This window comes from Schistocerca serialis, chromosome 6 (genome assembly GCF_023864345.2).
Source record: "Schistocerca serialis cubense isolate TAMUIC-IGC-003099 chromosome 6, iqSchSeri2.2, whole genome shotgun sequence".
Classification (NCBI taxonomy): domain Eukaryota; kingdom Metazoa; phylum Arthropoda; class Insecta; order Orthoptera; family Acrididae; genus Schistocerca; species Schistocerca serialis.
The window spans coordinates 63,945,366-63,962,363 of record NC_064643.1 but is presented as its reverse complement, the minus strand read 5'-3'; the positions used below and the strand labels follow the sequence as shown (position 1 = coordinate 63,962,363).

General features: G+C 42.6%; 1 protein-coding gene across 1 annotated transcript in view; it reads left to right on the top strand.

Moving 5' to 3' along the window:
- LOC126484278 (trehalase-like) overlaps window positions 1–16,998 on the top strand; it is a 325,129-nt gene that overhangs the window by 167,222 nt on the left and 140,909 nt on the right. The window contains exon 8 of the mRNA XM_050107704.1: window positions 9,780–10,063. Within this exon, the coding sequence (XP_049963661.1) occupies window positions 9,780–10,063 (284 nt within the window). The remainder of the gene's footprint in view (window positions 1–9,779; window positions 10,064–16,998) is intronic.

The following is a 16,998-nucleotide window of genomic DNA, read 5'->3' as shown; positions in this document are numbered from 1 at the left end:
ATTCGCTTGGTCAAATGTATCAACTGCGCCCCCACCCTGTCTAACTGACTGCCACTAGGTTCAGTGCCCTCTAAGAAACATATGTTATCCTCAAGACTACTAACAGCTTTAAACAAGAACTCAATGGCTGCCTTTGTCTCACCCACAACCTCTGGTGTGATGTCAACTGGCTGAAGCATGATAGCACGTAATCGGGCTGCTATGTCCGGAACACTACCCTCAATAGCCTGGCATCTTATTGCCAGCTCATAAATAAAGTGGTCCTTCCTCAACAGGCCAATCCCAGGTCACTGCCTGACCACCATTAGAATTGGTCACCAAAATCAGAACACAGTACCAAAGACAAATATCATATAACACTGGCAGAGTTACAGTTCAAACCAACAACAACTGAAATAGTAATATTACAATCATGGCTACGCTCTGCTACCAGTTGAGACCTGGTACCAAGGAAGGCAGGATTGGGTTACGATTGTGGACAAGGCCGTAATCAACTGCTGTTGGTTAGTTTATTTTTCAGTCACATACAATTTATTTGGAAACAACAACAAATAAAAGGTGACAATAAATTAAGAAGTGCTCCACGGCTGAAGGCCTTAATGACACCAAATTCAAACTATTTCTCGGCTGAAGGCCCCAATAGTAATAATTTAAAAACTCTTTCATGGCTGAAAGCCTGAATAGCAATCTTTTAAGAACCAGTTAAACAACTTTTAACTTGAAATTACAGTCCTTAAAATATATATATATATATTTTTTTAAACAATCATAAAATCTCACTACAAAAAGGGGGAGGGGGGCCGCAGACATTGCTCCAAGGATCAACCTGAGAAAGTCCCTCAAAACTTTGTAAACTATGAGACAGGCAGCCAAGAGTTGCATTCACTTCACGAGATGGTAACTCAGACTAGTGGCAGTTTAAACACGACCAATAATCATTTGCCAAATCTACATAATGCGCAGTGACCAATGCAACGATGGAATAACACACCCAAGCTGGAACCAGTGGTCAGCACTACGTCTTCAGACTCTGGTGTTTAGAGAAGAGGGGGAGGGGGGGAACCACCACCCATCCCACAAATCAAGGAAGCTGTCGAACTACACGCCTCACCGGACAGCAGTGGCGAAGTGAGGAAAAGTACGCTGCCGTAACATACACTAAGCTCCAGGGCATTAGCAGCCACTAGGCAGGAAAAATACTGCTGGTTGAACTTCACAAATAATAACATACAGAATGCAACAATTAACAATAAGAAGTGGAGGATGGCTAATTAGGTTTGCCTTCCCCCAATGCTCCACCCACTGCTTTTCACCTCGGCAACACTGCAAGCAGCAACACGCAAGCAAATGGTGAGATCTCACAATGGTGGAGGCTTCACTACTTGAATTAAGGTCGACTCAACTTAAACTTCCTGGGTCCGGTTGACAACAAGGTTACCCATTGCGACTACAGCCCTTCCATCCAGCAGTGCATGCGTGCCACCAGTGGTCCCGGCATGTTCTCGCGGTGCGCCAACCTGGCTGCTCATCTGCTCCAACCAAACTGCCAACTCACACCACACAGAAACACCCCAACGTTGCCCCAAAGATAGTACCACTGATACTAGATATCAATAACCATCGCTGCTACCACTAGCGGACAGACAACGCTTGCAAACAGAGTAGTGCCAATGAACATATGAAGAAGACGACACCCATAACTATACCAACTAAATGATGCCAACCTAGCAATGGCACCAACACGAGCCGCAGCACAGCTCAAGATCATTTGCTTCAAATGTTCATAAATGTAAAATTGAGTACTTAATGAATTTTTTTTTAATGTTGTATCCTATGGCTACAATATCAGTGACTCACAGCTGTAATCAGTCATCTCATGAACATAGCTAGTTGTAACATATTGTAGGGGTATGAAACACAATGATAAAACAATGGAAACTCCGGAATATCAACACTATAGAAAAAGGTAGTTTGCTACTTATCGTGAAGAAGACGTGTTAAGTTGCATACAGGCACAATTAAAAAGCCACTTACACAAAGCTTTCAGCCACAGACTTCATCAGCAAAAGAGAAATGCAAACTATTCACACACACACACACAAGCAAGTACACCTCACGCACACACGACTGCCAGCTCCCACAGCTTGGGCAGGGATACAACTATCACATGGGATACAAGCAGCAATCTGGAGGGGGTGATGAGTGGAAGGGATAGTAATGCACAGGTGGGGGCACAGAGGAATGTTGTCTGGCAGAGTGTGCAGGGACTAACATGCTAACACATGCACTGTCAGGAGGTTGTGGGGCAGGGAGATGGGGAAGAAGGAGCAAAAAGGAAAGGAGTGGGGAAAGATGGACAGGTGTGTTGTCAGAGGGCAGCAAGCAAAGATAGTGGGAGATGAGAATGGGAGAAGATGACAAGACAGAAGGTGGGGAAACTGTTGGGTAAAGGGGGGTGGAAACTGTTGGGTGGAAAGGGTGGGGAAAGTATATTACCATTGGTTGAGGCCAGAATAGTTACGGGAGCAGAGAAGGTGTTGTAATGATAACTTCCATTTGCGCAGTTCAGAAATGCTCGTGATGGAGGGAAGGGTCCAGACAGCTCGGGCAATGAAGCAACCGTTGAAATCAACTGTATTGTGTTCAGCTGCATGTTATGCCACAGGGTGGTCTACTGTGCTCTGGCACACAATTTGGCAGTTGCCATTCATCCTAGTGGACAGGTGGTTGATAGTCATACAAATATAAGAGGCTGTGCAGTGATTGCAATGAAGCAGTGCAGACATATGACATGGCTGCTCTTACAAATGGCCAGGCCTCTGAGGGGAAGGATAAGCCTTTGATAGGACTGGAATAGAAATTGATGGGTGGGTGGATTCAGCAGGTCTTCCACCTGTGTCTTCCACAGTGATATGATCCTTGTGGTAAGGATTTGGGACTGGAAGTGACATAGGGATGGACTAGAATATTTTGGGGGTCAGGTGGGTGATGGAACACCACTTTAGCAGGGTTTGGAAGGATCTCGCATAGTGTGTCCCTCATTTAAGGGCATGATGATAGATAATCAAAGTTCTGGTGAAGGGTGTGGTTCAGTTTTTCCATTCCGGGATGGTACTGGGTGACAAAGGGGGCACTCCTGTGTGGCTGGTTCTTAGGGGTGGTGAGAGGATTGGGAGTGTGAGTGGAAGTAGCACAGGAGATCTGTTTGTAGACTACGTCTATGGATAGTGCCTCTCTGTGAAGGCCTTCGTGAGACCCTCAGCATACTGGGCACGGGATATCGTCATTACACATATGCTATCCCCAGGCAGACAGGCTGCACAGGAGGGATTTTTTGGTGTGAAATGGATGACAGCTGTCAAAATGCTAGTACTGTTGGTTATTGGTGTGTTTGATGTGGACAGGGGTGAGGATGGAGCCATCAGAGAAGAGGTGGTCAACGTCCAGGAAGGTAGCACACTGGGTTGTGGAGGATCAGGTGAAGCAGATGGGAGAGAAAGTGTTGAGATTGTGAAGGAATGAAGATAGGGTGTCTGGCCCTGAGTCCAGATCATGAAGATCTGACAGCCTCCCATGCCAATCTGTTTATGGACCATCTAGAGGAGACCGTCTTAGCCTCCTAAACTACATCCTTCACCTAGGCTTTCATTGCATACCATCATGCCCCAAAATGAGGGATATCCTATCCGAGTCCCTTTCCACCCCTGATAATGTGGTGTTCCATTGCCCACCCAACCTCCAAAACATCCTAGTCCATCTCTATCCCATTTCCAGTCCCAACCTCTTGCCACAAGGATCATGTCCCTGTGGAAGACCCAGGTGCAAGACCTGCCCAATCCATCCTCCCACCACTTCCTTTTCCAGTCCTGTCACAAGTATATCCTTCCCCATCAGGGGCCCAGCCAACTGTGAAAGCAGCCACATCATCTATCAGCTCTGCTGCAATCACTGCACAACTTTTTATATTGGTATGACTAACAACCAGCTGTCCACCTGAATGAACAGCCACCACCAAATTGTGGCAAACAGCAAGTAGACCAACCTGTAGCACAACCGGCTGCCGAAAATAACATGCTTGATTTCAATGGTTGCTTCATTATTTGGGTCAACTGGATCATCTTCCACCGCCAGCTTTCCTGAACTGTGCAGATGGGAGTTATCCTTACAATACATTCTCCACTCCCATAATTATCCCAGACACTACCTACAGCAACATATTGTCCCCACACCTTCCAGCCAACAGTTTCCACCCCCTCTGTCCTGTCATCCCCTCCACATTCTCATCTCCCACCCTCTTTGTTTGCTGCCCACTGACAATACACAAGTCCATCTTTCCACGCTCCTTCCTTTTTTTTGCTCCTTTTTTTCTCATCTCCCTGCCCCACAACCTCCTGATGCTGCACCATTCTAGTCCCAGCACACCCTACCAGACAGTGCTCCTCTCTGCCTCCAATCATACACTACTATCCCTTTCCCTTCTTTGCCCCTTCCACATTGCTGCATCCCATGTGATAGTTCCATTCTGGTCTGAGCTCCCAGGGTGGACGGTCATGTATGTGCGAGGTGTGCTTGCTTGTGTCTATGAATGGAGAGTGTTTCTCTTTTGCTGATGAAGACTGTGGCCAAAAGTTTCTATATATGTGTCTTTTACTGTGCCTGTCTGCAACCTACCATGTTTTCTTTATGGCAAGTAGCAATCTATCTTTTCCTACATTTTTTAAATGGAATGATAAGATCAATCAGGGTGGAAGCAGTTAACAGCTTTCATTTCACTTTTCATTTCATTGGTGGGATACTAGGGAAATACTGTAGTATTCAAAAGACATTGCCATCAAAACACTTGTACGAATTGTCCTAGAATACTGCTGAAGTATGTGTAACATGTGCCATAGAGTACTACCAGGGGCTATTTATGAATACATTGGAGGACAGTAGGAACAGTCACACATTTGTATAATAACAGGGAGAATGCCATGCAAATGTAAAAAAACCAGAACTAGCAGACATTTTCAGATAAACATCAACTGCCCCGAAAGGCAACTGATGAAGTACCATATTAGGCTGATTACAGTATCCACAAAGATATTTAAGCAGTCTTCCTTCCCACACTTCATATGCTAATGGAATGGGAAGTACCCTCTGCCATGCAATTCACACTGGTTTGCAGAGTATACATGTGGACGTGGCTGCATGTCTGAAGTTCCTGTGCATATGTATGCATAAAAAAATAAATTGGCAGTAGCATCTGGATCAGATAGGTAGCCAAAAAGTAGAGTTCCGCATGCCTTGCACTTAGAAACCTCTTTCATTGTTTTGACAGGCATATGCGATTGCTAGCAAACTTTGCAGGATTTCTCTCAATACTGACCTATACCACAATCTTTCCAGGCAATGTATCAAAGGTCAAAAAACATTACAAAAGAATGAAGTAAGAATGTTACATTAGGCTATTAACCAAATATCTTGAAGTAGCCATTTCAGGTATTTTGGGATTATTACACTTATGTGTCAATATATTTACCCCTAATGATGCTGGTGTTTAATAATAAAAGTGATTATCAAGTGAGGACCAATTTCACAAAACTGGCTTTATGCATTTTTGTTTAAATAAAAAAAGATAGTTTTTTCCTAATACATACTGTTCAACACCCTCTACAAGACTATGCAGCCAGCTTTAGCAAAACTTGCTTTATTCCACACTTGTAGAACAAATAATACAGCCTGTTTTGGGAAATCGCACCTCGTGTATATGTAGCGGTCTTCTCAGAACTTGCTTTATGGTACTTAGTTTGTGCAAGATATTAGAGGTATCGCTGAATTTTCTCATAATTTGCTTAATGTGTAATAGATGTCAGAAAAAGTACTTTTTCGACTTTGTTAAGGCACTCCTGGAATAGTTGCTTTGCTTGGTGATAGATGGCAGGGAATATCACTGTGCATTCTTACTAAGCTGACAACCAGTGTGGTGGCTGATGGGAGCTCCGTTAGGCAACACACTGGGTGTCTATTTAGTTTGCATTGGCAGCATTAAACTACATTTGTTGATGATAGCTGTTATGTGAGTTGGTTGTCATTTACCACCATCTTGTGGAAGGTGAGTGTATTAGACTAGAGTTGTGTTAAATAGTGAATACAGAAGATGAAGGTGAATATAATATTGCTGTGAGTGAAACATTTAGTGGGTGTAAAAGAAGAGAAAGAAAGCAATCGAATATCTCCAAAGCAAAATCAGCTCAATATTCAAAGCAAAATGCTGGGCCCAATATTGACTCAGCATGCCGAAAGAAGTGAGGCAAGCAACCATGGTGGGAAAGACTGTCATGCAAGCAAACTCTCTTGCATTGACTTGCCATGTTTCAGTAATCTATTACATTCTTCAGGAGATAGATGCAAGCAAGATGCATTCTTTCTGTAATACATGTATATTTCAGCACCAGCTAGGTATGTTGTAAATTTGTCTATCAAAGATAAGATAGAAATTTGAGATGTATCCCAAGCATCAGTTTGTGCTGCTCCATTTAAAAAATAACGGGTGTATCACATGATTGCTTAAGCCAGATTACTTGTCACTATCAGGAACGTGGGATTACACTATAGCAATGAAGAGGTGGATCGAGAGCAACTCAGGCTGACATAGTTACGACACAACAAGTCAAAAGATCATATTTTGAAGTAAAAGTGTAGAGAATGTTACTATAGCAGAGGTAAAATGAGTTGACAATATCCAACACCAAAATTAAATGTAAATATAATGTGGAAAATTTTTGCAAAGGAGAGGGCTGAGCAAGCGATAAAAGCTGTCCTATGCCAAAATTTAAGACAATATTCTATAAGAATTTTAATCTCAGCTTTGGTGATCCTCACAGTGACACCTGTTCAACTTGCAATGAGTTTGAACTGAAAATGAAGGTTACAGAAATTGAAGAATGTCTGGAAGTGTGTAAAACTTACTTGTGCCAGCATTAAGCCCATGCAAAGACGTTCCACAGCATCACGAACAAATACAAGGGTTGTTCAATAAGTAATGCCCCACATCTATTTAAAAAGCCATTAATATACATAGACAAACATCCTTGTTGGTCCTTCACATTTGATGTTTGTTCTTTGCACCGGTGAAGATTTGAACGGTTCTGGCAGATACCAGAGCCATAGTACAGTGTCAAAATGGCGTCCACATACGACTCATGTTATAAACAGTGTGCTGTTATTGAATTCTTGTGTGCAGAAAAAAAACCATGGTGAACACCCATAAACTTTTGTGTGCAGTGTATGATGATGCTACAGTTGATAGGAGTATAGTTGGGCAATGGGCAAAGAAAGTTACAGCCTCAGGAAACGCAGAAACAGAGCTCCATAATCAGACACACTCAGGACATCCTGTCACAGTCACTGCTCCAGACATGCTGAATCGTGCAGATGCCATTATTCGTGCCAACTGGCACATCACAACTCAACAATTGGCTCTACAGTTGTCGGTCGGCATTGGAAGTGTATCTGCAGTGATCAAGACTCTTGGATATGCAAAGAGGTGCTCACAATTGGTTCCACAAATGCTCGCAGTGGACCACAAGATTCAAAGAAAGGCCATTTCACCTGAATTTTGAGCATTCTCAGACCGACAGAGAGGCCTTTCTGCTATGGATCGTTATGGGGGAAAAAAGCTGGGTGCACCACTTTGCGCTGGAAACAAAAAGGCAGTCCATGCAGTGTTATCATCCTCATTCACCACAAAAGAAGAAATTCAAGACAACCCCAGCTGACTGGAAACTCTTGGTGACAGTCTTCTGGGATTGTGATTGCATCATTCTTGTGGATGTGATGCCAAGAGCGTCAACCATCAATTCAGAGGCATACGAGAAGACTCTGAATAAACTCGAGAACTGCGTCCGATGTGTTTGATCAAATAAGAATACAGAATAAATCTTGCTCCAACAGCATAATGTACACCCACATACAAGCTTGAGAACCCGGGAACACATCGCTAAATTGGGTTGGACATCATTTCCTCATCCACCCTACAGTCCAGACCTGGGTCACTTAACAATTCTCTACAGGGAACACACTTTGAAGATGGTGAGAGTGTCAGTAATGCAGTAAAAACATGGGTACACCCACAGGACAACAGCTTTCACCAGCAGGGAATACATGCTCTTCCACAAAGTTGGCGTACGGCCATAGAATGTGATGCAGACTACATAGAAAAATGGACAAGACATAGTGATGAATATTGTCACCAAATTCTGACTCTTAACAACAAATATGTTCTGAGAAAAAAAAAATGTGGGGCATTACTTATTGAACGAGCCTCGTACCCTGAAGAAACTGTAAAAGTTGTCTTCAACATACAACAAAATCAACTGCTGCCAAAGTTGTCTACTGGAGAAATCTTGTCACTTGACAGGTACCATTCTATAATCAAACTGTGGTGTACATGAACCAAAACAAAATACTAATAACATTAACAATGTAGGAAAAGATAGATTGCTACTTACTGTAAAGATGACATGTTAAGTTGCACACAGTCACAACTAAATATCTTTTTCACAAAGTTTTAGGCCATAGCCTTCATCAGAAAAAGAGAAACACACACCTTCTTATACACAAGCAAGGGCACCTCATGCGCAAATGCCAACTCCAGCATTTCGTGCTAGAGCTGTTGGAATTGGCCGTCAAGTATGCATGAGGTGTGCCATGCTTACTTATATGTATGAATGTTGTGCATTTCTCTCTTTCTGATGAAGGTTGTGGCCAAAAGCTTTGTGAGAGTGTCTTTTAATTGTCTCTGTCTGCAATTTAATGTGCAATCTTTATGATAAGTAGCAATCTATCTTTTCCTACATTGTTGATATTCCTAACTGGAGTTTCCATTGTTTGATTTAGCACTGATAACATTTTTCATCATATTTGGTGTGAAACAGAAACAGGAAGAGGTGCAAATAAAATCACATCTGCAACATAAAATTTTCTCCTGCATTATTTGGTAGAGAGACAAGACAGATTGACAAGAGAGGGTTGAGACTTGAGCTTTCTTCAGTCTTATGCACCAGCCAGAACAAGAATTCTATAATGCTCTGTATAATGGCACATTTTATAAAACACACTACAGTGGATATCACTGATCTAGTTTAGGCATAAAACAAGTTTTGGAAGAGAAAAATGTTTTCCTATTCCCAGCAATTGATAAAGTACCACAAACTGTATGTATATGCAAAGACTGTCAGACTGTCTTAAAATACATTCAGAACTGTACAAAATTTTCTAACTGTAAGAAATTTTTTCCTCTCAGCTTGCTTGTTAATTAAATAAATGTCCCCTGAAAAAAAAAAAAAAAAAAAAAACACAAGTTTTTCTTAAATGGTCCTAATGAACTGTTAAATTCAACACTATAACAACCTAAAATAATTTTGGTACAGTCTCTGCCTAGGGCTCACAAGGCAGTTTCATATTTTCATTCTAAAGTCATGCAAGGAAGTTGATGCTCCCAAAATTCCAAAATTAAATTAAAGTAGCATCTTATCATTCACTCCTTCCATAATTTATCAGAAAATTTGGGTTTGAGGATGTAAATTTTGGTTAACACTAATGTTCATATTAACAATGTCTTAAGTTTCTCAATGTGCATACAGCTTAAATATTAAAAATAAAATGGTGAGATATTATCCAAAATACTTAAAACATCTGTCTTCTCATTAGTAATACTCCCAGATACTTACATTTTTATGATAGTTTATAGGATATATGATAACAAGATTGTGATCATTTCTTTTTGCACACTACAGGAAATCTCTCTAACACACATACAAGATATATTATACCAGTTGATTTGAATGCGTTTTTATGCATGAATGCCAGAATTTTATCTGAATTTCATACCTCACTGGGAAATACGGAGGAAGCTGGTTATTACACAGCAAAAATGAATGAAATATTAGAAGCAATTGATGCAGTATTGTGGAATGATGAAGAAGGCATCTGGCTTGACTATGACATGCTAAACAAAGTAAGCAGGAATCAATTCTATCCCAGCAATCTGGCACCTCTCTGGACAGGCTGCCACAAAAAGGTATGTAAATTTCTCTGTGTTTAAATATTGACATTAATCATTGCATTTCATCTCATGTATATAGACACACACACACACACACACACACACACACACACACACTCTCTCTCTCTCTCTCTCTCTCTCTCTCTCTCTCTCTCTCTCTCTCTGGAGATACACTTACATTGATACTCAGACTACCCCTTCCATTTTCTGCTCTACTGCTCTCCAACACAAATGCACACAGGTCCCCAGCGCCCACCCCGCTCCCACATGCCATTGAAGTGAGTACAGTTGGTCATCATATATCAGCTGGACCAACTCCTCAGATGGGTACAGGTTCTGTAGAAATTGTAAGGCACAGGCACTAAGGGAATCGGAGCAAATGAAAAACTGTTTGCCCTGAATATGGCACATCCAGCCCAGTGCCTTCAGGATCGCGTGGAGCTCTGCTGAGAAAATAGTATAGTTGCCAGGAAGGCGAATCCTGGTGACATGGTCAGAGAACATGACAGAGGAGTCAAGGGAATTCCCTTGTTTGGAGCTATCAGTGTAGTACACTGATATAAACAAAGACACTGTAACTTACCAAACGAGAAAGAGCTGGTATGTTGATAGACACTTTTATTGTGTCTATCAACATACCAGCACTTTCTCGTTTGGTAAGTTACAGCATCTTTGTTTTTATATATATTTTTCCCACGTGGACTCCAACTCCCCAAGACACTATCCAAATTGAACCCTGCCTGAAACAGTTCCATCCTCCATCACAGCGGGACCCACCTCCTCTTCCTCAAAATCACCCTCTCCAAACCTTCCAGAAATTTCTGACTTCCAGCCTTGCCTCTCAATCCTTCTTGAAAAACCTTAATCCTACTCCCAACATCACCACAGCTGAAGCCCAGGCAATCTGTGATCTAAAAGCTGACCAATCCATCGTCATTCTTCCGGCAGACAAGGGTTCCACGACCGTGGTACTTGATCGTCGGGAGTATGTGGCTGAGGGACTGCGTCAGCTTTCAGACAACACTACATACAAAGTTTGCCAAGGTAATCCCATTCCTGATGTCCAGGCGGAGATTCAAGGAATACTCAGAACCTTAAGCCCCCTACAAAACCTTTCACCTGACTCCATCAACCTCCTGACCCCACCAACACCCCGCACCCTTACCTTCTACCTACTTCCTAAAATTCACAAACCCAAACATCCCGTCTACCCCATTGTAGCTGGGTACCAAGCCCCCTTCCTTTCACGCCGATCACCTGCCACCCTACCTAAAACCTCTTTCCTCATTACCTTAGCCAGCTTCATCCTAACTCACAACTTCTTCACTTTTGAAGGTCAGACATACCAACAATTAAAGGGAGCAGCCATGGGTACCAGGATGGCCACCTCATATGCCAACCTACTTATGGGTTGCTTAGAGGAAGCCTTCTTGGTTACCCAGACCTGCCAACCCAAAGTTTGGTACAGATTTATTGATGACATCTTCATGATCTGGACTCACCTCTCCAACCTCAACTCCTTTGGTTCCATCAGATTCACCTGGTCCTACTCCAAATCCCATGCCACTTTCCTCAACGTTGACCTCCATCTGTCCAATGGCCAGCTTCACACATCCGTTCACATCAAACCCACCAACAAGCAACAGTACCTCCATTATGACAGCTGCCACCCATTTCATATCAAACGACCCCTTCCCTACAGCTTAGGTCTTCATGGCAAATGAATCTGCTCCAGTCCCAAATCCCTTCCCCTCAAACTCAGAACCTCCCACAGAAGACCTCCAAAAGTGCCCCACTTGTGACAGGATACTTTCCAGGACTGGATCAGACTCTGAATGTGGCTGTCCAGCAGGGATACGACTTCCTCAAATCCTGCCCTGAAATGAGATCCATCCTTCATGAAATCCTCCCCACTCCACCAACAGTGTCTTTCCGCTGTCCATCTAACCTTCGTAACCTCTTGGTTCATCCCTATGAAGTCACCAAACCACCTTCCCTACCCTCCGGCTCCTACCCTTGTAACAGCCCCTGGTGTAAAACCTGTCCCATGCACCCTCCCACCACCACCTACTCCAGTCCTGTAACCCGGAAGGTGTACATGATCAAAGGCAGAACCACGTGTGAAAGCACCCACGTGATTTACCAACTCACCTGCCTACACTGTGAAGCCTTCTATGTGGGAACGACCAGCAACAAACTGTCCATTCACATGAACAGACACAGGCAGACAGTGTTTTTTGGTAATGAGGATCACCCTGTGGCTAAACATGCCTTGGTGCACGGCCAGCACTTCTTGGCACAGTGTTACACTGACCGGGTTATCTGGATACTTCCCACTAACACCAACCTATCAGAACTTCGGAGATGGGAACTTGCCCTTCAATATACCCTCTCTTCCCATTACCCACCTGGCCTCAACCTCCGCTAATTTCAAGTTGCCGCCCCTCGTACATAACTTGTCACTCAACATCATCTTTGCTTCCATACTTCCACCTCAACTGACATCTCTGCCCAAACTCTTTGCCTTTACATATGTCTGCTTGAGTCTGCGTATGTGCGGATGGATATGTGTGTGTGTGCGCAAGTGTATGCCTGTCCCTTTTTCCCCCCAAGGTAAGTCTTTCTGCTCCCGGGATTGGAATGACTCCTTATCCTCTCCCTTAAAACCCACATCCTTTTGTCTTTCCCTCTCCTTCCCTCTTTCCTGATGAAGCAACCGTGGGTTGCGAAAACTTGATATTTGTGTGTGTTTTTGTGTGCTTTTTATTGTGTGTATCTACCAGCGCTTTCCCGTTTGGTAAGTCACAGCATCTTTTTAATATATTTTTCCCATGTGGAATGTTTCTTTCGATTATATATTATGAATATAATAGAGGGAAACATTCCACGTGGGAAAAATATATCTAAAAACAAAGATGATGTGACTAACCAAACGAAAGCACTGGCACGTCGATAGACACACAAACAAACACAAACATACACACAAAATTCTAGCTTTCGCAACCAATGGTTGCTTCATCAGGAAAGAGGGAAGGAGAGGGAAAGACGAATGGATGTGGGTTTTAAGGGAGAGGGTAAGGAGTCACTCCAGTCCCGGGAGTGGAAAGACTTACCTTAGGGGTAAAAAAGGACGGGCATACACTCGCACACACACACACACACACACACACACTTATCCATCCGCACATATACAGACACAAGCAGACATATATCAAACAGACGCAAAAGTGAAGGGGTTATAATGAGCTCAGTGCACAATATGGAGATCCTGCCTTGTGGTTATCGGACGTGGCCGACTGCAACTATGACGACGAGTATGCCCGCCCTCACATTTCCACACAGTCCAAGGGTAGGCCACTGTTGTTGTTGTTGTTGTTGTGGTCTTCAGTCCTGAGACTGGTTTGATGCAGCTCTCCATGCTACTCTATCCTGTGCAAGCTTCTTCATCTCCCAGTACCTACTGCAACCTACATCCTTCTGAATCTGCTTAGTGTATTCATCTCTTGGTCTCCCTCTACGATTTTTACCCTCCACACTGCCCTCCAATGCTAAATTTGTGATCCCTTGATGCCTCAAAACATGTCCTACCAACCGATCCCTTCTTCTAGTCAATTTGTGCCACAAACTTCTCTTCTCCCTAATCCTATTCAATACCTCCTCATTAGTTATGTGATCTACCCACCTTATCTTCAGCATTCTTCTGTAGCACCACATTTCGAAAGCTTCTATTCTCTTCTTGTCCATACTAGTTATCGTCCATGTTTCACTTCCATACATGGCTACACTCCATACAAATACTTTCAGAAATGACTTCCTGAAACTTAAATCTATACTCAATGTTAACAAATTTCTCTTCTTCAGAAACGATTTCCTTTCCATTGCCAGTCCACATTTTATATCCTCTCTACTTCGACCATCATCAGTTATTTTACTCCCTAAATAGCAAAACTCCTTTACTACTTTAAGTGCCTCATTTCCTAATCTAATTCCCTCAGCATCACCCGATTTAATTTGACTGCATTCCATTATTCTCGTTTTGCTTTTGTTGATGTTCATCTTATATCCTCCTTTCTACACACTGTCCATTCCGTTCAACTGCTTTTCCAAGTCCTTTGCTGTCTCTGACAGAATTACAATGTCATCGGCGAACCTCAAAGTTTTTACTTCTTCTCCATGAATTTTAATATCTCCTCCGAATTTTTCTTTTGTTTCCTTTACTGCTTGCTCAATATACAGATTGAATAACATCGGGGAGAGGCTACAACCCTGTCTCACTCCTTTCCCAACCACTGCTTCCCTTTCATGGCCCTCGACTCTTATAACTGCCATCTGGTTTCTGTACAAATTGTAAAAAGCCTTTCGCTCCCTGTATTTTACCCCTGCCACGATTTTCCCCGAGGTCCGCTTCTACCAGTTTTTCCGTTCGTCTGTAAAGAATTCGCATTAGTATTTTGCAGCTGTGACTTATTAAACTGATAGTTCGGTAATTTTCACATCTGTCAACATCTGTGCTCTTTGGGATTGGAATTATTATATTCTTCTTGAAGTCTGAGGGTATTTCAGCTGTCTCATACATCTTGATCACCAGATGGTAGAGTTTTGTCATGACTGGCTCTCCCAAGGCCGTCAGTAGTTTTAATGGAATGCTGTCTACTCCCGGGGCCTTGTTTCGACTCAGGTCTTTCAGTGCTCTGTCAAACTCTTCACGCAGTATCGTATCCCCCATTTCATCTTCATCTAGATCCTCTTCCATTTCCATAATATTGTCCTCAAGTACATTGCCCTTGTATAGGCCCTCTATATACTCCCACCACCTTTCTGCCTTCCCTTCTTTGCTTAGAACTGGGTTGCCATCTGAGCTCTTGATATTCATACAAGTGGTTCTCTTCTCTCCAAAGGTCTCTTTAATTTTCCTGTAGGCAGTATCTATCTTACCCCTAGTGAGACAAGCCTCTACATCCTTACATTTGTCCTCTAGCCATCCCTGCTTAGCCATTTTGCACTTCCTGTCGATCTCATTTTTGAGACGTTTGTATTCCTTTTTGCCTGCTTCATTTACTGTATTTTTATATTTTCTCCTTTCATCAATTAAATTCAATATTTCTTCTGTTACCCAAGGATTTCTATTAGCCCTCGCCTTTTTACCTACTTGATCGTCTGCTGCTTTCACTACTTCATCCCTCAGAGCTACCCATTCTTCTTCTACTGTATTTCTTTCCCCCATTCCTGTCAATTGTTCCCTTATGCTCTCCCTGAAACTCTCTACAACCTCTGGTTCTTTCAGTTTATCCAGGTCCCATCTCCTTAAATTCCCACCTTTTTGCAGTTTCTTCAGTTTCAATCTGCAGTTCATAACCAAGAGATTGTGGTCAGAATCCATATCTGCCCCTGGAAATGTCTTACAATTTAAAACCTGGTTCCTAAATCTCTGTCTTACCATTATATAATCTATCTGATACCTTTTAGTATCTCCAGGATTCTTCCAGGTATACAACCTTCTTTTATGATTCTTGAACCAAGTGTTAGCTATGATTAAGTTATGCTCTGTGCAAAATTCTACAAGGCGGCTTCCTCTTTCGTTTCTTCCCCCCAATCCATATTCACCTACTATGTTTCCTTCTCTCCCTTTTCCTACTGACGAATTCCAGTCACCCATGACTATTAAATTTTCGTCTCCCTTCACTATCTGAATAATTTCTTTTATTTCATCATACATTTCATCAATTTCTTCATCATCTGCAGAGCTAGTTGGCATATAAACTTGTACTATTGTAGTAGGTGTGGGCTTCATGTCTATCTTGGCCACAATAATGCGTTCACTATGCTGTTTGTAGTAGCTTATCCTCACTCCTATTTTTTTATTCATTATTAAACCTACTCCTGCATTACCCCTATTTGATTTTGTATTTATAACCCTGTATTCACCTGACCAAAAGTCTTGTTCCTCCTGCCACCGAACTTCAGTAATTCCCACTATATCTAACTTTAACCTATCCATTTCCCTTTTTAAGTTTTCTAACCTACCCGCCAGATTAAGGGATCTGACATTCCACGCTCCAATCCGCAGAACGCAAGTTTTCTTTCTCCTGATAACGACGTCCTCTTGAGTAGTCCCCGTCGGAGATCCGAATGGGGGACTATTTTACCTCCGGAATATTTTACCCAAGAGGACGCCATCATCATTTAACCATACAGTAAAGCTGCATGCCCTCGGGAAAAATTACGGCTGTAGTTTCCCCTTGCTTTCAGCCGTTCGCAGTACCAGCACAGCAAGGCCGTTTTGGTTAGGGTTACAAGGCCAGATCAGTCAATCATCCAGACTGTTGCCCCTGCGACTACTGTAAAGGCTGCTGCCCCTCTTCAGGAACCACATGTTTGTCTGGCCTCTCAACAGATATCCCTCCGAAGTGGTTGCACCTACGGTATCGCCATCTGTATCGCTGAGGCATGCAAGCCTCCCCACCAACGGCAAGGTCCATGGTTCATGGGGGGGTGCTGTTAATATCATGCTGTTAATATCATTATTAATATAGATACAGGTACTCTCTTAAGCCTGGAAAATGAATCATATGTGCTGTTTGAGGAACATCATTCTGACAAATTCTGCTTCGTTTATTACAGATTCTATTTTGCCTTCTACTTCAGATATTGTAGTAGTTGAGGTCCCAGGACTCAGAAGAACATTAAACTAAACAACATTTTGGTCTTGGCAAGCCTAACATCACTTTTTGATCTTAGTCAGGTGGACTCTCCTAGCAACCTGGTCCTAGAAATAAAACCTTCAAAGAAGAAACAAAGGCATTCAAGAAACATTTCCTCCATCAAATACTGCAAGCTACACGGAACATTTGTTACCATGGCAAGAAGCCAAACATTCAAAAATATTTTCTCAAAAAGTCAGCAGCTTAAATCCATCTTAAAAGCAATACACAGGACGTTTCAAAGATATT